Source organism: Drosophila virilis, chromosome 5, assembly GCF_030788295.1.
Source record: "Drosophila virilis strain 15010-1051.87 chromosome 5, Dvir_AGI_RSII-ME, whole genome shotgun sequence".
NCBI classification, from domain to species: domain Eukaryota; kingdom Metazoa; phylum Arthropoda; class Insecta; order Diptera; family Drosophilidae; genus Drosophila; species Drosophila virilis.
The window spans coordinates 17,520,794-17,543,477 of NC_091547.1; the positions used below are offsets into that span (position 1 = coordinate 17,520,794).

Genomic DNA, 22,684 nt, shown 5'->3' on the forward strand with positions numbered 1-22,684 from the left:
CTTCAACTTGACGTTCTTGGTGGGAATCCCAACAGGTTAATTTTTATTATTTGTTTGATCATTACGGTTATGTTAATTGATTAGTGTTTAATAATTGTTTATAGTCTTAAATTGAATAACATAATATTTTTGGGCAAGATCAGTATCAAGAGTCGAGTCAGTATGGCCAGTCCGCTTGTATGTTTCTATATATATATATCTTTATAATTATATATATCGCGTAGCGACAAATCTTACGCTGTCAAAACTTAATTTTTTTTGTAAAAAAAAAAAAAAGTAATCATTACATTACATTAAATCAAGTATACGTATATTTGCAACGCAAACACCTTTTCTTCAAATTTACAAAAATAAACTCAGCCCAGCTTTCGTTCAGCTTTCATCATTCAAAATTGACTGAATTTATTTTCCTATGTTTAGTATATATTTGTGTGCCGGTAACAACAAATTTTGGACTCTGCACATGTCAAACTCATTTCGATTTGCATTGTTTTCCAAAGTGCCATAAATCAAAAGAGCACTTTGTCACAGATACCCAAGTAAGTATCCGGGACGTATAAATCATTTTGAAAAGTTCTCCGCATGCGTGTGAAATAATGTGCGAGTAATGGCTGCTTCAAAATTACCGCAATGCATTGAAAATGCAAAGACTCACACTCAAGCAGATAGGAGTGCACTAGTCGAGAGTACTCGACTAAATGATACCCTGTGCACAGGTAAGAATTGGTCTGACATCTGAAAACATTTATTTCTAAATGCGAATACATAATTAAAAATTATCCATGTGTAAAAAATCAAAAGATGACTCTGACTAAATTATATTGAAGAACAATAGCCAACCTTTGCCTAACTGAAAACTGAAAACATGGTGTGTCTTTTCTTTGCTCCCAAATTGAAATATAAGATTAAACTTATATCTATTACGATATAAGGTGAATTATTTAGAATTTAAAACGAATTTGATGCGAGTTAAGTGTACGTGTCCTCGCCTATTTTAAAGATTGAGTCTAAATCTACCTAGATATCTTTCAAGATAAATATTAATAATACTTAAAGTCTCATCTATGTCTGCCCGTTACACATATAAGCACAACTTCTTTATCCTCGTTTTTATACCCAAAATGGGCACAGGGTAAAAACGGGTAAACAAAAAAAAAAAAAGACAAATAAGAAAAGAAATAAAAATAAAAAACTTGCTCAAACTATTCACGCAGGTAGTTCTGATATCAGAATCGAGCATTGGCCTTTTGGCAGCAAATATTCGAGTAAACAACTGCACAAAGGTTACTTTTGGCCCATTTAACTTTCACTTGAGCCAAACAAAAGCAGATAAAACTTTTTGCTTAGACAGAACAAGCACAATACAAAGTCACAAATCCATTCGGTTTTTATCGACACAAGTGCTTAGAAGTTTTTTCTTCACAGGGCCAAAGTGCTGATATCTGTTGCTGCTATGGTACTTAAAGAAATGACAAATGGATATTGGTTTTGTGTAATTGTAAACTATAGTTTAAATTCTTATTTATTTAGTTATTAGGCAAGCATCTACTTAATGTTAAAGATCACTTAGTATAAATGCAGTTGAAGGCTCAACAACAATGCTATCCCTCAGATTGCGAATATATAATAATAATATAATAAATAAAAATTCTATCCCTCAATTTAATTTGTAATGCATTTATTAACTATTCTATGCGTATCATATTATTCATATGAATTCGCCTTTGAAATTATCAACAACTATCTGAAACAAGGGTAACATTTGTTTTCAGCTTCACTATACCAAATGATTGGAGTATATTTGACAACCTTATCCTTTTTCAGCCATTTATCTACAAATTAAATATCGATATCTATAGTTCCATAGAAGACAAAATATTTAAGCTAGATTCTTATGAAGCAAAACTGGAATTGTTAAGATACCTTTTGTTTTTACTAAGCAAATACATCTACCTTTTATGTAATTTCCAATCTGAAAGAAATATAGCATGAATTTATTCATGATTTCGTGGGTTTTATCGTAGTATAATGATTTCAGTTACTTTTGGGGATCTTCAATAAAGGTTAACTAAAGGACATGGTAAGCGGAGTAATGATAGTGTGTATCAAATAAGAGTTTCTATTGCATTATATTACTATCACATTATTATATCTAATATGAAAGCTGAAAGTGACCCTATTATATGTTTTGGAGCTGCTGCTAAGCTTCCATTAGTATAAGAGGAAGCAACTGCAGCTCGTTCAGTTTTCGCTTGACCTGTGTTCCTGACCGCTTTTAGTAGCTACCGTTGAGTGTAGCCAGCATACTTAAATATGGCCAAAATATAACTAGAGCAATTGTAATAATTAAAGAATGCCGTATACATAGTTTTGTATATAGCTTTTAGGAGCCACATAATAGGCATATTAATTAATGCAGACATTTGTCGCATCTGCATTTGTCACAGCTCATTTGCAGCAAATTAAGCGTGTCGGCCAAAAGGTAGAACTAATTTAATTTTTCATATAACCAACAACTCCCACTTGCATAAGCGTAACTATTTATTTGTGCCTGTGTGTGTGTGTGTAAGTGTGTGTATGTTAGATGCGTATGTATGTGAAATAGGGGGCAGCTAAGCGACGCTGTCAGCAACATTTGCGAACTGTTCTCATTTTCTCATTTTCGCGCAATGTGTGAGAATTACAAAATGCAAGCTAGCGGCAAGTTTGTGTCAGTTGCCACACACACACACACACACACACACACGCACACGCACACACACTCGTACAGTCGAACACTCGCACACCCCATTTAAAGCAACGCTCACACTCATGCTTCATTTAACACGCACACAACCAGACACTTTGGACGCCATTTTGCAGGTGGCAAGGCGTTTAAATGACTTGTGACAACTTTATGCGCAGCCCACTATTCCTGGCAAAATACAAAAAAAAAAAAAGAAAAGAAAATAAATACTGTCACAAAATTATGCCATCAAGTTGCAAGCAGCTGAAGCATTAAAAGTGCAGCAGAAATATTTTCATGTTTACACTGCAAAACTGAGAAATATTATTCTTGATGTTAATCGTGAAATGAAAAACCAGTTCGAGTTTGCAGTTCCACAATTCCAATTGAAAAAAAAACAACCCGAATTTCTTTCCTTCAAATAATTAGATTCAAAATAAAAAATGCTTGAAGAAATATCAAATATATTTTTTGGGTTTGAGGTCCTCAAATTTGCTGTTTACAAATTAGGGCATTTTGCTGGAATTTTAATTTTAGTCTTCAATAAATTTGAATGTGTGTATTTTGCATATTAACACATAGCAGAAACTGGAGAAGCTTCTAGATTTCAAGAGTGCGTACAAATTTCGCAGCCGCAATCATTTTTCCCTTGACTTTCTTTTCTGTTTAACGAACTTTGATGTTTCTTAATCGTTTTTTTAGCACAAGGCTTATCAATGTTCTGTTTAGCCCCCTTTTCATTCTGCTCCTCACTAACGCCGTCGGAAGAGCTGCTCTCTCCTTGTTCATTTTTTGAAGAAATTTGAATGCGAATATCAGTCTTAAAAATTGTTGCCGAATTATCAGTACCATCCTTAAGATTTTGTTCTTGCCCCGTTTCTCCACTTTGAGTTTGATTCTGACATGCATCATTTAGATCTTCTCCATTACCTGAAAATGTAAAAGATAACATCGAATTTAAATACAGAATCGCATTTAGTTTTCCCACCATTTGTATTATTTTCAGGAGCCTCATTTTCAAGAAAATTCCCAGAAGATAAGACATCATTTAGATGTTTAATATAGTCCACCGGCATAGATTGTGCGTATTGAGGGTTAACCTCAAGCTTGACTTGCTTAACGTTGCCGGGAAGATAGGAGCTTTCTTCTGACATAAAGTTGTCCAATTCGAAACGGTATGTTCCACCACTTACAGCCACAATCGATACAGCCATTATCAGGAGCCCGAGCGAAATAGGTTTCATCTTGCTGCCGAAATATTACAAACTAATTGACTTGCAGATATAGGAGCTCACAATACAATTATCGCTTCCATTTTAATCAATACGCAACGGTGCACTGAGACTAACAGCCTTTGTTATTCAATCATGTAATTTGAACTGCTGAGTTAAATGCATTAAAAATTTTCCAGTCTTAGTTCAAATATTTTATCATGTTTTCCTTCTAAGATCAAGAATGAATATATACAGTCGGGCTCCTGATATTCTCAGATGCAATCAGACAACTGAATAAACTCTCTATTCATTTTGAAACAAATAACACTGGTTATGTAATTGCTTATTATATCTTAAGTAGGGTACATTTGACTCTTGGTTTTTATTTCGATGAAAGTTTTAGAAAAATACAAACAAATTCGTTTCTCATGCCCCATATGTACCCTATTATTATTCTTTCGCCTTTTGAAAAGGTTCAAGACATTTGCAATTGAACCTCTTATGCTTAGCCCTATATCTATGCGTTTTCTTATGATCCTCGAGTTCCTCGCTACTAGATGACTCTTCAGTGCTTGCATCTGCAGTAGAAAAGTCTAAGGCATTATCAAGAGGCCCATGTCTAGGGTTTTCCTTATGCTCGGTACTTTCGCTTAAAGAATAAAGCCATGATGATTCTCCGTCCATAAGGTGATGCCATCTTGCACGGTATTTGCCGCATGGGCATGCAGTTGGAAATTCACCCCCCTTAACACTATTCTTTGCAATATTAGAATCAGTCGAATCCTCCATAATCAGAGCTGGCACAGCCATCAGAAATGGTAAAATCCACACACATCTCATCCTGTAGCAGATCAATTACACACTGATCATGTCACTCTTAAGTGGATTACATTTAAATCCTTTTCGGTTACATAAGAGACTGCGTAAAACGCCACGGTGGAACGAAACTAATGATCGACTTGGTCATAATTATACCCGGTCTCCATAGAAATAGGAGGGAATATTAGATTGGTTTAAGCCAATATAACAGCTACTGATTAGGAGTACGAGGCGAGTCTAGCCTTAGCTGGCGTAATCCTGCTAAAATTCGTTTGGAGAAAAAAATGGAATTTGCAAATCAATACTAAGCGATTGTTGATTTTAAAATAGAATATATATATGCATTTGATGTTGGAAGAAGAGGGTTCAGGGTATCCCCTAGTCGGGAGCTTCCGACTAATACCTCTTACTTGTCAAAAATGTTTTAGTTAAAAAGTCTCAGGTTTTAAATGCCAGATATACGGAAATTCGCTTAAGTTTTATGTACGTTATAACATTTTCACCCATTTTCTAGGTGCAATGTATACAAAATAGCTTATGCCACACTTTTATGTAGCTACAAATACCAAAAGCTTGCAGCACAAATTTGAGGCAACTTCAAAATAGGCAGCCAAACGCAAGAGGTATGTATCAACGCAAAGAAAATATAATGTTTTCGACTAGGAAATACCCTGTACCTGGAAACCTTTAAAATAAAATATTCATCTTTATACTATACGAGACACTATATACCAGTTTGATGCCCTAAGGTCTAGCTTAAATATCAATATTTATCGATATTAAAAGAAAGATCAATATTCATATAAGAAATTTATATTTCAAATTTCAAGTCAAGCTCAAAAGATGAACGGGTATAAATAGACTAAATTTTTCCTCCTGATAACCATCATACCACCTTTAACCATGTAGGGTATAAGAAGCTGGAGTTTGGCAAATTAATTATAAAAGATTCCGCCAAGTTAAATATTTTGCCAGAGTTAAGTTAAGAGTTGCTAGCGGACGCGCCAGTGCGAGGGAGCCCCATTGTAAAATAAGTTGCCAGTAACTTGACGCACATTTGTCACACACATTGCCCTGCCAGCAACAAGGATGGGGTTAGAAACGGGCTGAATATGGATCCACGACTACGTCTACAGGTGGCAATGGCAGTGCTGCCAGGCGCTTGTCACTTGTGGAATTTGCGTGGCCCCAGCAGCTGGGCGGTTGACTGCCCCTTCGCTCCCAACTCCAAGCCCACTGATATATGGCACTTTGAAATTAGTATGAATGCAAAATGTAGAACGAACAGCAGGGCACATGGTTGGCATTTTTCAGACTCAGCAGAAAAATTGTGCATAATATGTATTACTTTGTCATAGTATTCCAAATGTCATGGATAAAGAATAAGACGAAGCACTACCAGAAACATTATGTCATATACTATATACAACTATATAGGACTTTCATATGTAGAAACATTTAAGTCGAGTACAATCTACGTTCAAGATAATTATAATATTGTCCTAATATGCATTGCAAACATATATATAGGCCTTCTAGTATCTCTGATATTTGAGCCTGTGCAGAGCGATAAAATTTTATATTTCTGTGGAAAAATGTTTTTCTTACAACTACAGACATTATTTTTGGAATAAGATTTGTAAGACATATTGTTGCTCTTAAAATATCACAACCGTTTTCTAATTTATGCAATTGTAGGGTGCGTGCTTTTATATATACATATATATAACTAATTAATTATTACACAATTAAAATGAACACAAAATAACATGCTCAAACGATACTATTCAAACCTTAAAAGGTTTTACGTTTGTGAAGCAAGTTTAATTTGAATACAAATTTCTCAGAATAATCGTGTTCGCAACAAAACCCTGAACACAAATGAGCATGAGCATGGCAATTGAATATTCTGCCGTATTTCTGTATAATTCGTTAGTGAATTGTCTTCAATTGCGTCTTATGATTTCAAAGTAGAATAACGTCATCAGCAGAAATTGAAACATGTCAGTTTAAATGCACATTACAATAGCTCGATAATATGTACTTTATTTCGACAATAAGTTATAGACACTCATGAATAAGTAGTATATAAAATGTGTTTGAGCAGCTACTGAAAATAATATTGAGTATATGCAAAGCTGTATGCAGTGTAACTGCTCACATTTTATTCAATATACTAGAAATGAATGTTGCCCAGGGTGTGCTCTAGATCTTCCTGTAGCTTCCTCATTTGAAAGTTGAGCCGCTCATTCAATTCCTTTTGCAGTTGTGCAATGTCTTCCTGAACCTTGGCAGCCTGTCGGGCAGCATCCTCCTGAATCTGCTTTCTGTTCACATATGAATTGCGATCGCCGCTGAAGAGTCCGCCATCGGCCTTGGCCAGCACTGTGCCATCAGCCAGCTCCACAACAATGTTGCCATTCTCGTACTGCACTGTAGCTTCTTGGCCATTGATGTTGATCTTCTCCTGGGAACTGACGCTAGCATCTTTAGCCGGAAAATCATACACCTGTCCGCCGGTGGTCAGCTGCAGACCGCCGTTGACAATACGAATCTGGTGATTGTTGTATGTCTGGTAGCCACCCTCTCCGGCCTGGTTCATTACCAATGCGCCGCCATTGCTCGAAATAAAACTCGAGCCACCAACACTTCTTCCATTGATGACAATGTTGTTGCCGTAGTTGCCGCTAAATCCCGATTGAGTATCATCATCGTCATCCTCATCGCTGTCATCGCCTCCAGTTACAATCGTCTGGCCGCCAGCTCCAACCAATACCTTACGTCCATCGGGGCGCGTGTAGATGCTACCAGCTTCGTTTTGCAGCACAACATTTCCTCCTTGATTATACAGATAGCTGGACACCGGCTGAGCTTGCGTCGGCGCGGTTGGCAGCTCCGCTGTGCCGGCTATGGATGACTCCACGCCATTGTTGCTACGATCCACATCCGTTTTGGGCTTATCCGTCGCGGCTGATTGTGCTGTAAGTTATTAAATTGTGGAATAAGTCGCAGGTCTTGGGAGAAATACTTGAGTGTTTACCGCTGGCCAAGCAGACGGCGAGTGCAACTAGCCCGATCATCATCAGAGCGCGATACGTGTTCATTTTGTGCAACGGGTTGACTATATCAATGCAGTGCTAAAAGCCCGCTATTTATACAAGCGATCGATCGAGTATTATATGTTGTTTATTAAATATACTACGTGGGTAGATATCAGACAGAGGTCAGCGGTGCAGCCTCTGGGAAAAAGCCAGAGACGATTACGGCGTTGCGCTTCCACACGATTTGCGGTTACCGCTCGAACTGAGATCGTCTCTAAACTGACTCCCGTTTTCGACTCACACCTCACAAACGACAAAACTTTGGGTGTCTCTCAGTGCTACGAACTAGGTGACGAAATGCTGATGAGTAACTCAACCGAGTGCACATCAATTAAACTGTCGCACGAATTCCATTTGACAAAAATTGAAATAGGTAAATAATTGAGAGCGACGCGATAAGTACAAAAAAATAATAACAATTAAATACAATTGGTATTCAGGCTTATTGTTAAACAAAAATTCCTTTTTTTTTTTATAATATAGTTTTAAGTTTTACCCCAATAAATTTTACTGTGTAAATGTAGACTATATGTATTTATTTATGTTTGTTAGATGCATATACATATAGATAGTATATATATATATATATATATATACCTGCCAGCACTTGGGAAATCCCTTTCGTGGCAAATGTTTGCATTTGTACTTAAGCCAATACTCGTTTCTTTGGATTTGCTCGTACATACTTGGGTCAGAAGTGTATCGCTCAGATGGGGAATACACAATATAATCTGACGGCTTATCAGTTCGTAAGACAAAGAGAGAGAGTTTGTTTGCCTATGTATATAAATATATACATATATATGTATATGTGTTAGTGTGTGTATTTACTTACAACAAACACAATGGTATTAAAAGTAAACTGGAAAAAGCTAAGCTCTATACAGGCCGTACTTTAAATGCCCTTTCCAGGTGAAAGAGTAATCGAATCTTTACTAATATATATATTATCAAGCATTAATATGAGTTATTTAATTCAAAGTTTTTGGCTGTCCTTCAGTCAAACCATCTACTCAATTTTTATTCAAGCAATACATAAATCTTACATAATACGTTAAACCTTAGCCATATCAAAACATTTAAATGAATCACATTGAGCATTAAGCCACAGACACATATATAAACTATCTGATAATAATAATATTTTGAGTATATATATATTTTGTATCTCTGAATTAGACAAACCAAACTTGAACAAAACAACGAACTCAAAACACTAGGCTTACGAACAGAAACATAAGCTGCTAGACTTGAAACCATGATATAAAAGTGAACCTTTGTTAATAAACAATCCTTTTTTAACAGCTGGTGAGTTTTCCTATTGGTAATTATTAAACAATGTGAAAATTGGTATATTATGCATGTCAAGCAACATTCACAAATGAATTCCGGTGATTATATAATCGTAAATCATATGCTAATGAGTGGCAATATTGTTCGTCGATCTTTAATTCACAACACCCCCACAACAAAAAGAAAGCCATGAAAACAATAATATTTTTATTTTTATAGAAATCCGTTAAATTAAGCAATTAAAAAATATATATTTAATTGGATCATATCATTAATCAGGTCCAAAGTCAACTAGTAGCGCCATTTGCCGTTTGAATGTAGAATTATATTATCGGTTGACTGATCGCTTCCACCGTTCCAGGCTGGTCCGCCGCTGGGTCCCCGGTTCGCAGAGGGTCCCCAATTAAACGAAAAGGGCAGGCCATTGACATCTGTAATATAACATTCACATCTACATATATGCACATATCTAGTATAGAGGACAACTTACCGCTGAGCAGTGCAGCGAGCAACCAGAGCAGGAAAATAAATTGATGGCTATGCAGCATGGTCAAGGCAAGAAGCACAAATGAATGAATTTGAAATAATAACGCGAATTTATACAAGAGCATACACAGAGCGCACGCGGGACACGTGGAGACTCGGACAATGTCTTGGGGCAGACAGACAACCTAAGTAAATGCATAATGCGATTGATTGTGTCTGCTATCACTGCCTACACATCAACGTATTTGTTTACAATTTTGTATTCCCTGTACTTATTGAAAGTTACTTAGAGAAGGGTATAAATCGATAATCGTCCGTCTGCCTAATTGTCAGTATGTTCGTGGGAAAATATATGCTACATATCTTAGACACAAAATTAAATATGTAGATTATTGAGCAGCCCGAAAATTTAACACTCGATAGCCGAAATTATGTATCAATAATAGCGCTGTTCTAAGTTTACACACAGAGTTTTTAGGTTATATCCAAGCCCTGTAAATTTTATAACGATCGGACTATAAACACCGAAACCGAAGACAAGGAAATTTGAGTCTTTGTTACGGCAGCTTGTCGCTAAATAGACGGTATCTGATAGTCGAGCCCTTCCGACTAAAGTACTTATGTTGTATTTTGACTGGCTGCCAAGTTAACATCCTCTCTTCTTCTCTCTTCGCCTCTCTTTCATGTACCGCCCCTCACACTTCACACGCTGGGGCAATTAAGAAGTTTCGCTATGTGTCTGCTAATTATTTTCAATTGAATTGCTTGGCTCTGGCTTTCGGTAGTTCGTAAAAGTTTTTGTATTGCTGCCCATTAAACATATCGGCTGTTGGCATTCATTGAGCAGTCACATTAGCCTCACTTGGTGAGCAGGTTGTGAGCTTTTGTTGACGCCCCTCTCCTCTCCAACCGCCACCACAACTGCCACCACCCAACTGCAGTTAACGCTTTGTGGCTATTTTGTTTTGCTCGACTCTGTGCAGCAAGTTGAACAATAAAAATTAAACAGGTATTGCGATGTTGTTAATGCATAGCTGAGCTGTTGACTGGCTTTGGACGTGGGAAAGACAACATGAGAGAGGAAGAGAGAGACAGAGAGAGCGATTATACAATGTTTTTAAAGTAATTTGTGGGAGTTATCACAACAACAAGAGAGAAACATATAAGTACTGAATATGAGTAAACTTTTTTTTTAATTTCAGTTTGGATTTAATTCGATCATAATTATATCAGAAAATTCCGATTACAATTATTTACCGAATATACTGATCTTCAACACGGCACACACATTTATTTTTAGAATACTAGATACACTACACAGTAAAAAGATAACTGGGAGTGTTATGTTTTATGATTCTAAATCATTATAGCACATAATAGATTTATTGTAACTTTATACTTTCTGCAACTAGGCAAATTTGTTCAGGATAATAAAATAGAGTTCATAATGTCAAATATTAAAAATATGTGCGCCGTAATCAGTTAATCAGAAGGTAATATCATGAAGTATTGTTTTAACAATGGATATATATATATATAATAAATATTTTATGATCACATTTAGCGTATTTACGTGAACATTGTTTAGATTCATATTACGCATTATTATTTATTTTCTTTTAACTTCTAATGCATATTACTTTCCCGGCAGGAGTTTTTTTTTTTTGACACATGGACCCATTAAACCAAAACAAGAGCAAGCCCATAGCAGGGGCCAAACCATGATCAAAAGCCCAACAATAATGCATAGACATAGAGAACCATTAAAATGGACGCAGTTGCATACTGTGGCAAATATATGAGCTGCGACCAGCCATGCCACAGGTTCCGACCAACCTGCTGGGAGTGGGTTTGGTCTGGCGAGTGCTGTGGTCCACCCGAGGCTGGACCGTTCGCACTGTGTGGCTGATGTGAGGGCTGAAGTTGCTTTTGTTGTTCGAATCGAATCAATTTGATTTTCCAATCAATTAAACTCTATATATATTGCGTCTGTGCTGCTAAATATAGCAACAACAGCAACAATTGCCACAAAGCACAGCTAGAAATGTGCGGCACAGATAACAGAGTGAGAGAGAGAGAGAGAGGGTACACACTTTCCCGCTCACTCTCGCTGCCATTGGCGAATGTCTCCATCAACGCCTGGCTGCACAAGCACAAAAATGTTAGGTTGCCAGTTCAGGTTGGGTTTGATGGGCACAGTGTGGGGCACTGTTGCATATTGCAGAACTTTGACTGCATTTTTGGACTGGGCAAATGTTAAGTACGATGCTGAATTGAAGGCGACGTCTATACTGCTGCTGCCGCTACTGTCTTTGACGTTGCCAGTGCTGTTGCGGCAAAAACAGACACATAAATCAGAAAATCAATTTTAACAATTGTGGACTGCTTCCTATCTAACTAAGCAGAAAAATAAAACAGCTGCCTGCATAAAGTTCAATGGCATTTGGTATTTTAATCAAAAGATAATGTACAACAGAAAAGCTATTTGATCTTTATGAAGCCTCTGCTTAATACACATATTTCTCACAATAAAGGTCCTCCACTGCCGCTAGCGTTAATCAATCCATTATTTCCAAAAATTTTTCCACTCTGGCCTCCAGATACGATACTATCCTTCTCGACAGTTGCTTTAAAAGGCCCTCCACTGCTGCCACTTTGAATTAAACCCCCTTCTATTTTACCAAATGGTCCTCCATTGACGCCACCGTTAACCAAACCATTTCCAGCTTGATTTCCAAAAGGTCCGCCGTTTTGGTTTTCAGATATGATGCCTCTGTTAGATCTGAAAGGTCCTTCAACACTGCTACTTCGTATGAATCTATCGCTTGCCTGTCCATACGGTCCTCCAGTGTTGTGTCCATTTACCAACCCCTCGCCAGGCATATTTCCAGTATTTCCGAAAGGTCCCCCGCTATTGCTTCCAGACGTGATACCTTCCTGGCCGACATTTAGTTGAAAGGGTCCGCCACTGTTCATACCTCTTATTAATCCTATTTGTCCTTGTTCAAAGGGTCCTCCACTGCTGCCTCCGTTAACTAATTTATCCCTAGCTTGATTTCCAAAAAGTCCTTCATTCTTTCTTCCAGATTTAATACTTTCCTGATCAGCGTTAACTTTAAATGGTCCTCCAGTGTTGCTTCCCCTTATTAATCCTCCACCAGTGCCAGCGTTAACATGTGTACCCTGGCTTCCAGAAGATTTTCCAAGTTCGGTCCCAGCTATATTACCTTCCTGGCCGACATTTACTTGAAAGGGTCCACCACTATTACTACCCCTTATTAATCCAGTTTTCTCTTGTCCAAAGAGTCCTCCACTGCTGCCACCATTCACAAATACATCTGTAGCCTGATTTCCAAAAAGATCTTCATTCTGTCCTCCAGATATAATAATTTCCTGATCGGCGTTTATTTTAAATGGTCCTCCAGTGTTGCTTCCCCTTATAAATCCAATGTTTTCTTGTCCGGAAGATCCCCTACCGCTGCCAGCGTTTACATGTGTACCCTGGTTTCCAAAAGATCTTCCGATTTGGCTCCCAGCAATATTACCTTGCTGGCCGATATTTACTTGAAATGGTCCACCATTATTACTACCCCTTATTAATCCAGTTATCTCTTGTCCAAAGGGTCCTCCACTGCTTCCGCCAATCACAAATTCATCTCTAGGCTGACTGCGAATAGGTCCTTCGCTCTGTCCTCCATATATAATACTTTCCTGATCGATGTTGACTTTTAATGGTCCCCCGCTGTTACTACCGCTTATTAATCCCGTGTTTCTTTGTCCAAAAGATCCTCCGCTGCTTTCTGGCATACTGCTAGAAATCGCAAAAGGTCCTCCTCTTTGACTTGCAGATGTGATAAAGGGTCCTCCACCATTGCTAGATCCTAACAATCCGTTTGTTCCCTGTCCGAATGGAGCTCCGTTGATGTCACCATTAACGTATCCATATCCAGCCTGATTTCCAACATTTTCGAGAGGTCTGCCCTTTAAGCTCCCGGATATGATGCCAGTGTCCATGTTACTTATATAGCCGCCGTTGCTAACCATTAAATTCCCACCATACAATATTCGATACTCCGCAAGAGCCGATGCTGTCATCAGCACCACTACGGTCCATACGTGTCTCATCTCGACGCTAAGCAAATTTGAACTGATCGGAAAACATAGAAACGAGCCGAAAAAAATGACGTTGTCAATTTTGCATAACAACGAGAAATTATAAAATAAACATACTACAGCTAATCTATCAATGATTACAAACAAAAAAAAAACACATTAATCAAATATCCGCTATACCTTGGATGCGTTCAGCAGAGTGCCTTAAACGTGATTGCAGAGAGTTTATTACTCTTTGCACAATGCTAGACGATTTATTGTCATTTTTATTTATAGGCATTTATTTTACATATCATTTAAATGTGTTTGCTTTGCAACGTAAAATGTTTATCAATCAGTCTGCTGAACGTAGTCATTGTTTGTGCTTATTTACAATTTTACTGAGATTTGACTACGCATCTAGAGTAACCTTGCTATGGCGTCTATTTTACTTAAAAAGCTTTCAATACAATATGACTATACGCCCCTTATTTCGCATCATAAAAATATATAATATGTAATGATCAAGATCCAAATATGAGAATTGAAATTGATATAGATATAGATATAGATATAGATATAGATATAGATATAGATATAGATATAGAAAGATATAGATATAGATATAGATATAGATATAGATATAGATATAGATATAGATATAGATATAGATATAGATAAGATATAGCTATAGATATAGATATAGATATAGATATTAGATATAGATATAGATACTAGATATAGATATAGATATAGATATAGATATAGATATAGATATAGATATAGATATAGATATAGATATAGATATAGATATCGTAAGATATAGATATAGATATAGATATAGATATAGATATAGATATAGATATAGATATAGATATGATATAGATATAGATATAGATATTAGATATAGATATAGATAGATATAGATATAGATATAGATATAGATAATAAGATATAGATATATATATAGATATATATATAGATATAGATATAGATATAGATATAGATATAGATATAGATATAGATATAGATATAGATATAGATATAGATATAGATATAGATATAGATATAGATATAGATATAGATATAGATATAGATATAGATCTAGATATAGATATAGATATAGATATAGATATAGATATAGATATAGATATAGATATAGATATAGATATAGATATAGATATAGATATAGATATAGATATAGATATAGATATAGATATAGATATAGATATAGATATAGATATAGATTAGATATAGATATAGATATAGATATAGATATAGATATATCTATAGATATAGATATAGATATAGATATAGATATAGATATGATATAGATATAGATATAGATATAGATATAGATATAGATATAGATATAGATATAGATATAGATATAGATATAGATATAGATATAGATATAGATATAGATATAGATATAGATATAGATATAGATATAGATATAGATATAGATATAGATATAGATATAGATATAGATATAGATATAGATATAGATATAGATATAGATATAGATATAGATATAGATATAGATATAGATATAGATATAGATATAGATATAGATATAGATATAGATATAGATATAGATATAGATATAGATATAGATATAGATATAGATATAGATATAGATATAGATATAGATATAGATATAGATATAGATATAGATATAGATATAGATATAGATATAGATATAGATATAGATATAGATATAGATATAGATATAGATATAGATATAGATATAGATATAGATATAGATATAGATATAGATATAGATATAGATATAGATATAGATATAGATATAGATATAGATATAGATATAGATATAGATATAGATATAGATATAGATATAGATATAGATATAGATATAGATATAGATATAGATCTAGATATAGATATAGATATAGATATAGATATAGATATAGATATAGATATAGATATAGATATAGATATAGATATAGATATAGATATAGATATAGATATAGATATAGATATAGATATAGATATAGATATAGATATAGATATAGATATAGATATAGATATAGATATAGATATAGATATAGATATAGATATAGATATAGATATAGATATAGATATAGATATAGATATAGATATAGATATAGATATAGATATAGATATAGATATAGATATAGATATAGATATAGATATAGATATAGATATAGATATAGATATAGATATAGATATAGATATAGATATAGTTTTGAAAGATTTCAGCCCTGGTTTCGTTACTTTATTACACAAATAATCTGGGCATACTGTTCCGTTGACAAAATGCAAAAAAAGAATAAAAAAACCTATTTTTAGTTATCTGTTAAAATTCTATTTAATTCTATTTTTTCTTAATGTCAGAGCTCTCGAAAATTAACGAAATGGGCGATTCGCCGCCAATTGCCGCATGTTTTACACTTGAAAAGTCCCAGTTGTCCACATGGCGCTCTGAGTTCTTTACGTTGCCGATTAATCGACTGGCCCAAAATGTTTGTACCGCGTGTGATCCGATCAGCGCTTGTATAAGGCAGGACCAGAAATCGTTAACTATGCCCGGCAAGGAGCACTTTGAGGTGACTAAGCTGACAAAGTCGACGGTTGGCGGCCCGAAATGGATCTGTGCTGGCCTTGATCTGCTCCGTCTATCCATGCGCAAGGATTGCGAACTCTCCGCCCCTTATCTGTTCTACTGGCACAAGCTGGAGCGCTGTAATTATTTTCTCCATACCGTGATAGAGCTCCTAGCACGTTGTGAGCCAATAGATGGACGCACCTTTAAGTACTTGATGAAGCACACGGTGCCCGATGGCGGAAATTGGCAGATGTTTGTGAATCTCATCCAGAAGTACGGTGTTATGCCCAAGCAATCCTATCAGGCTAGTTGGTCGTCAACTCGATCGTTGCATCTTAACAAGATGCTTAGGAGCAAGGTAAGTGCTGTCTACCTCAAATCCGGTTGAATTGAGACTATGTTATTATATTTTGCAGCTGCACGAGTTTAGCTGCCGACTGCATGCGAAATTTACATTTGATGGGGATAGCCATATGCTGCGATTAATGATGGAGCCCATGATTGAAGAGCTTTACAAAATAATAAGCATTTGCTTGGGAACGCCACCCGTAAACTTTACGTGGAGCTTAAAAGATGAAGACCAGAGGCTTATTTATACACCGCTGAGCTTTTACCAGGCCATGATAGAGCCCTATTTTTCACGCGAAGCGCAGGTTTGCCTGGGCCACGATCCCCGCCTCAGCTCCATCTTTAACCGCAACTATCACATCGCAAACAGCTCCAACATGATTGATGGACTACAGCAAAGTTACATCAACCAACCAATGGAGATTCTGCTGGAAACCATCGTAAAGTCTCTGGCAGCTGGCTCAGCTGTATGGCTGGCCTGCGATCTGCCCGTTTTGTATAACAAAAATTTGGATGTGCTCAGCCTGAAAACGTACCACTTTGATCAGGTTTTTGGCATGCCCGTGGATACGGCACTTGACAAAGCCGAACGTATGCTCTACAAGGCGACGCGTCGCAATACAGTGCTGTTGCTGACAGAGGTCACGTTGGATGCAGTGCGGCAGCCGTTGCAATTCAGCACTATGCGAAAGGTAACAGAACCGACAACCACCAAAAAGACGGACTCCTCAGATAGCCTACGCCTGCCGGAAGCTGTTGAGGCTGACGCTGAGGCCAAACAGGATGCAGTCAAGCGTAAAGTGGCCAGCGGCAAGGCTACCGTCTTAAATGTCGATTGGCTGCGGGAGTATGGCTTCGAGATAGTTGTCGACTCCCGCTATGTGCCGCCAGGCGTGATGCACGCGCTTCAAACTCAGCCCAGCGTGGAACTGCCCGTTTGGGACCCCATGGGCGCGCTGCTCAGTTGATGGCTGATGAGTCCCCAGGTAGTTGTTCAGGGCTGGCATACCGTCCAATACACCAAATCAGCTGTCATCAATTTTAAATTCTGGCAAGGAGCTGCTTCCGCCTGGCCTAAACCAAACTCTTTGATATTGAATGCCTTTCAAGACATTTATAGAAAATTGTAATAAGTTTTTAAATGTTAAATGTTCTTAATCCGAAATCATAAAAACTTAATTATGATGTAGCCAGGCGGTATATTGTAAAAGCTTAAATAATAATACAGTTTTAATGGAATTGTTTTTTTTTTATTATATAGAAATTATACACAACTTTAACTTAGTTTCTAAGATGAACCAAATTAGTTCCTTCTTTTCGTGTCATTCTAACCGTGTTATATATTAAAATGAATGATTGGCTTTTTAAATATATCTTAAACATTCTTGACTTCACGAGCGGAATTAGTTCCTAATTTTTCTCTGACTTTAAATGCTGTAATGTATTGAAATTATTGAAAAATCTTGCATTCAAACCGACGAGCCGCGACCTTAGCTAAGTTTTTGGGAATTAGACTTACGTGCCTAGCATGCCTAATTAGGCATTAGAGAGACAATTGCGGCGGGAGTTTGGAAGCAAATGCGACCGTTGCCGTCAAGTCGACGACTGTTTTGGACTTAAGGGATTTGCGCTGAAGAAATTTAACTTTGCATAAAAGAGGAACAACAAAAAGCGCTTTGTCTTAAGACAAAATGTTCATTTATTAAATTTACGATAAAATGTTCTACCATTTCTTATAGCTTTTTCCTCTGCCATAGCCAATATTATAACCTCGACCAGCACCAATGTAGGGATTGCTATAGTAGGGCTGCGGTTGTACCAGAATCGGTTGTACTATCACCTGTGGCTCTGGATAGTACAGCTTCTTCAGAAGATGACGTGGCCCACGTAGCTGATTAGTCTCTGATGGCGTGGCGGCGCCTCCCTCTCCTGTTGCGGAAATTCCATCAGCATGCAGGTCAGCATCTGACAAATCAGCAACTGCATTGTGGTTATCAGGAAAGGCCACAACCAAGACAACAGTGAGGCTGCTAAGCAAAAGAAACGCAACGAGCTTCATCCTGACGAAAGACGATCTGTAACTGAATAAACTAAACAGCCAACAGACTCTTAAATACGCGTCATGGAAAAAAAAAAAATATTGCAGGTAACATCTGGGCAAAACTACCTGATTTATGTTTACGGAGCAGCTGCAGAGGATTAGCGCAGATTACTACTTGGAAATGTTAAATCGTTTATGAGTCTATAAATCAGCAAGGCGATTTGGTAAATGTTTTTTTGGAATGCTTGAAACATAATTTATTTTAAGGCTAATTCCTTATTGTTGCCGTGGTTCCCTAACCCCTACGCAAGCGCCTTACTATATGATATATGTATGCAAATAATATTTAGGTATTCCTTATCCTTAAACTGGTGGTGCTGGTAAACCCACGGGTGGTGCTGGCACTCCATCAGGCGGTGCTGGCATTCCCTCAGGTGGTGATGGCATCTGGCGGCGTTGCTGTTGAGCCAGAAATCATAAATAATGTGCAATTAGTAAAGTAAGTTAACTCTTTGATGATGTTGCATAGTCTCTAATTTGAGTCTCTTAAAACTATGCCAAACAAGTTCAAAAAATATTTTCCCTACATGACAAATGAGCTCGCTAAGGCTGCTGGTATTGAGAAAGTCTTATAACAATTTTGTTCTTCTTGATAATGGTTCCATTAACATCCACATAAGTTCTGCCTTAGTTTTGACTACAATATTTGACTACAATATTTTGCTGGTGGTAAGGGAATACCAGCTGGTAGCTGGCCAATGAATGGGTAACCTTATTGTTGCCAGAATACAGAAGAATGAATACAGATCAAATGGGAACTAACTAGTTAATAAAGATAGGAAAAGCTACAAGTAAAAGTATTGGAATATTTTACTTACCCTGAGATGTGATGGTGGTTCTTCGTTAGTCACCTGCGTTGGTTCGTTGTTCAAGTTCATGATATTGCGACGGGGCTGTTAGCATATGGACAGATTTCAGGTGTAATACTCTATAGTTATATCTGATAGCTTACTCTCAAATGTGGTGGGGGTGGTGGCGGATGTTCGTTGTTGACATAAGCCGATACGCTCTCGAGTCCCTTTTTATGAGTGTGGACATGGCGCCGTGCCTAGAATTAGTAGGCATTGGCAAAATCGCATAAGTAATTTCTTCCGCCGCATCAATTGCTCTTCATTAATGCTTAATTGGCGACGCGTCATGGGGCAGAGAGATTTTAACTTTTGTGCCATTTATTACACAACAGACTTACCCTGACAAAGAGGCGTACGGGCTCCTGTAGCAAATACTTATTTAGAATATTTGTAATAGTGCAGCAAGTATTATGTCGCTTACCTCCAAGCCCTTTGTAGAGCCACCGCCACCGCCACCACGTCCGTCCACGCCGAACAATGTCAAAGCCACCACGTAAACAACCAAAACAACGCAAAATAGCTTCATTTTCGTTCCGTCACGTCGCGTTCAATATTTTGGGAATGGGAGAAACTGTGACTTCTCGCCGCTGGCCAGCAGTTAGCTGTGCAGCTTCTTATATACGTTCTACCCCCATGGGTATTTCGATTTTAATTGGCTTGTTAAACGTTATCCGAAATCTTGTAAAATGTCAGCTTGCCAAGTAATTGTCGATACGTATCGCACAGGGGCAACAATTTAATTGTTTATTAAATCCCAGTTATTAGCAGCTGCCAAATGACATAAAGCAAGATGTATCCTCAAGATACATCTGCATTAACATCAAAAGGGCGGCATTTAAAATGAGAGTGTGTTTCGGTGAGCTATTGTGATATTATGCTGACCAAGCCAATTTGCCAGCTACTCTTAAAATATACACAAATTGAAAAATTAATATAGATTCAAGGACTTTAAATGATTTGTGCGTAGCCAACATTTTGAAAGAGAACCCCATTTATATAACCGACAATTCAGGTATTAAATCCATTTTATATTTTATATTTCTTGAATAAACTTATTTTAAACGTTGCTCTACCCTTGTAGAAGGTGCTTCAACTTTCTGCAAAATAACATATATTTTAAATAATAATATAATAAAATATATTTTAAATATGTAAAATAAAAGAGAATTAAAAAATTGTATCAAAAGAGTGAGGTTTTATACACGGTTGACTTAACATAGTGTAATTAATGAACTAGATCAGATCAGTTAATAGTGGATTGGCTAAAATATACATATGTTATATATGTTTGTTGGTTATAATACGCCCTGTTGCCAAAGTTCACCACCATGTCAATTGCAGCCCTGGCACTTGAAAACTGTGCGCAAGTTATGGGGCTCTTTTCATGGTCTTCTTCTTCTTCATATCCGGCACTAAACACGCCGGAATGAGTCCACGTCCACGTTTACCAGAGCTTTGCATAATTTTGAAATTATAACACGCTTTGATGCTGACGTGCCGAAAGGCGTAGGGCGCAAAATGCGTGTTTCTGTCGCCGTCTTTGTCTCTGGCTCAGTCTCTCGTTGTCAACCAAGTCAAATAGAGGTGCAGGCGACAAAAACGAAATTGTTGAAAAAGTTTACAAAATAAATAAGCGCACTTTTTTCTCATTTCCGTTGCTTACTTTGACGTGTTTAGTTTTTGATGTGCACATTCGCGCACACAGCAACAACAACAATAACAGGAACAAAGGTTCCAACAGTAAAGGCAGATGATTAAATTCGTCGCCAGTGTGGACAACGCCGTTGGTTCTAGCGGTGCCTCTCTATATGGGTTGCTCGTTGTCTGCATCTTAGAAGCACCCGCTCTTTGGCTTCACTGCTATTTTTGTCGCGCTCTCTCTTTCTCTCTCTCTCTCTCTCTCTGCCACTCTCCTTCGGGCTTCCTTTCTGTCTCTGTGTGTAAACTTTTCTCATTAGAAAACTTTTACTATTTCCGCTACTCAACGCCAAACGCAAACAACAAACAAACAGCAGCAGCGGCAAACAACAAAAAAAAAAAGCATAATATAAAATAAAATGAAAATAAAAATAAAAATTAAATGAAACATAAAATAAAAATAAGAAAAAAATAAACAAGAAAAATGAGTATCCTGGGCACGCAGCAGCTCAAATACCCTTTGTACACACAAAAGCGTTATGTCCAACCGATTTTTCCTATAGGTGCGATAGAATAAAGTAGCCCTACTGTAAGCTCTGACAAGATATCTTTGAAAAACGTGATCGTCTGGACAAAAGTTCATTTTTATACGATTTTTTCTATTGAGCTTTTTGATAAAGAAGTCCAATACACATACACGAGTTGTAGGGAGCTAGATAAAACTCCTAAATACCAAGATTGGTCAACATAATTATTTAAAGCAAACACATTTAAAAACTTAAGAAGAATATAGATAACTACATGATATGGGAAGAGTCCTAATAACATAAATGCTTTACTCTTTCTGCGTATGTTGCATAATGTATGACAAATTTAAAATATCCTTTAGCAAGGGGAAACACATAAAAAATCGTTTAGCGAACAAAAGGAAATGTGTTGCAAATAAAATTTCGGTGTGCGTAAGTGCCCGAATTGACATTGTTCCAGTGCATACATAAGCTATTTAAAATGTGGCAGCTGCGCTGTTGCACAATTGCAGCAATTTGCAACAGGCGCAACACAAAGGACTCTGCGAGCCTGTGAATTTGCTTTATTTAATTCTAGCAAAAGCAGATGGAATATGTCAAAGTCGCTGTTTGAAAATCAATAAATCAGCGTTTACCGTTTTACCTTTACCTCAGTCTCAATTCAATCAGATTTTGTTATTTGATTTTGCCAGACTCTGCGCCTTCCTGTTTCCTGTGACTTGCAGTGCGCATTTCCTATAAGTGCCTCGCATTTGCTCTAATTTGATTTTGAGCGGCAACTTCTTATGCGATTCGCTTCCATTGCCTGTCAGTGCCTTAAAATGTGCCAATTTTCAGTTGTGTTTATTGATTTAAGTCGACTGAAAGATGACTGATATTTCTGTGTATGTATAATTAGA

The 22,684-nt window shown here is 36.8% G+C and overlaps 4 protein-coding genes and 2 non-coding genes across 8 annotated transcripts; 1 reads left to right on the forward strand and 5 right to left on the reverse strand.

Moving 5' to 3' along the window:
* The first annotated feature begins 374 nt into the window (after positions 1-374).
* Positions 375-18,000, forward strand: LOC6625575 (bleomycin hydrolase). 2 transcript variants are annotated; one of them, XM_002049564.4, is made up of 3 exons: positions 375-539; positions 16,110-16,678; positions 16,737-17,998. In XM_002049564.4, the coding sequence occupies exons 2-3, from the start codon at positions 16,130-16,132 to the stop codon at positions 17,634-17,636; spliced, it is 1,449 nt and encodes a 482-aa protein (XP_002049600.1). In that variant the 5' UTR covers positions 375-539; positions 16,110-16,129; the 3' UTR covers positions 17,637-17,998. The 2 variants fall into 2 exon arrangements, with proteins under 2 accessions (XP_002049600.1, XP_015029422.1); XM_015173936.3 differs by lacking the exon at positions 375-539 and adding an exon at positions 573-716 and having other exon boundaries at positions 16,737-18,000.
* LOC26531184 (uncharacterized) lies at positions 3,170-4,794 on the reverse strand. Its single transcript, XR_011417001.1, has 2 exons — positions 3,714-4,794; positions 3,170-3,655 (listed from the first exon to the last, which is right to left on the reverse strand). It is a non-coding gene; the product is annotated as an uncharacterized protein (transcript).
* On the reverse strand, positions 6,767-8,047 carry LOC6626026 (uncharacterized). The gene is made up of 2 exons (XM_002049566.4): positions 7,799-8,047; positions 6,767-7,737 (listed from the first exon to the last, which is right to left on the reverse strand). Exons 1-2 carry the CDS (start codon positions 7,860-7,862, stop codon positions 6,935-6,937), a joined length of 867 nt encoding a protein of 288 aa, XP_002049602.1. The 5' UTR covers positions 7,863-8,047; the 3' UTR covers positions 6,767-6,934.
* Positions 9,343-10,874, reverse strand: LOC6626025 (uncharacterized). The gene is made up of 2 exons (XR_011417009.1): positions 9,643-10,874; positions 9,343-9,583 (listed from the first exon to the last, which is right to left on the reverse strand). It is a non-coding gene; the product is annotated as an uncharacterized protein (transcript).
* A 343-nt stretch (positions 18,001-18,343) lies between the features above and the next one.
* Positions 18,344-20,203, reverse strand: LOC116651097 (uncharacterized). 2 transcript variants are annotated; one of them, XM_032436911.2, is made up of 5 exons: positions 20,042-20,199; positions 19,959-19,982; positions 19,722-19,817; positions 19,588-19,662; positions 18,344-19,168 (listed from the first exon to the last, which is right to left on the reverse strand). In XM_032436911.2, the coding sequence occupies exons 1-5, from the start codon at positions 20,144-20,146 to the stop codon at positions 19,073-19,075; spliced, it is 396 nt and encodes a 131-aa protein (XP_032292802.1). In that variant the 5' UTR covers positions 20,147-20,199; the 3' UTR covers positions 18,344-19,072. The 2 variants fall into 2 exon arrangements, with proteins under 2 accessions (XP_032292802.1, XP_070066149.1); XM_070210048.1 differs by lacking the exon at positions 19,959-19,982 and having other exon boundaries at positions 20,042-20,203.
* LOC116651098 (uncharacterized) lies at positions 18,392-18,727 on the reverse strand. Its single transcript, XM_032436912.2, has one exon. It carries the CDS (start codon positions 18,725-18,727, stop codon positions 18,392-18,394), a length of 336 nt encoding a protein of 111 aa, XP_032292803.1.
* Positions 20,204-22,684: the final 2,481 nt, after the last annotated feature.

What these genes read in the sequence shown, in the direction of transcription:
- LOC6625575 (XM_015173936.3), top strand. Translation starts at nt 608, where the DNA reads ATGGCTGCTTCAAAATTACCGCAATGCATTGAAAATGCAAAGACTCAC. An exon ending in AAATGATACCCTGTGCACAG is followed by an intron (nt 717 to 16,109) that starts GTAAGAATTGGT and finishes TCTTAATGTCAG; the next exon opens with AGCTCTCGAAAATTAACGAA. An exon ending in ACAAGATGCTTAGGAGCAAG is followed by an intron (nt 16,679 to 16,736) that starts GTAAGTGCTGTC and finishes TATATTTTGCAG; the next exon opens with CTGCACGAGTTTAGCTGCCG.
- LOC6626026 (XM_002049566.4), bottom strand. Translation starts at nt 7,862, where the DNA reads ATGAACACGTATCGCGCTCTGATGATGATCGGGCTAGTTGCACTCGCC. An exon ending in CGCCGTCTGCTTGGCCAGCG is followed by an intron (nt 7,738 to 7,798) that starts GTAAACACTCAA and finishes AATAACTTACAG; the next exon opens with CACAATCAGCCGCGACGGAT.
- LOC116651098 (XM_032436912.2), bottom strand. Translation starts at nt 18,727, where the DNA reads ATGAAGCTCGTTGCGTTTCTTTTGCTTAGCAGCCTCACTGTTGTCTTG.
- LOC116651097 (XM_032436911.2), bottom strand. Translation starts at nt 20,146, where the DNA reads ATGAAGCTATTTTGCGTTGTTTTGGTTGTTTACGTGGTGGCTTTGACA. An exon ending in CACCCCCACCACATTTGAGA is followed by an intron (nt 19,663 to 19,721) that starts GTAAGCTATCAG and finishes ATATGCTAACAG; the next exon opens with CCCCGTCGCAATATCATGAA. An exon ending in AACCACCATCACATCTCAGG is followed by an intron (nt 19,169 to 19,587) that starts GTAAGTAAAATA and finishes CTGGCTCAACAG; the next exon opens with CAACGCCGCCAGATGCCATC.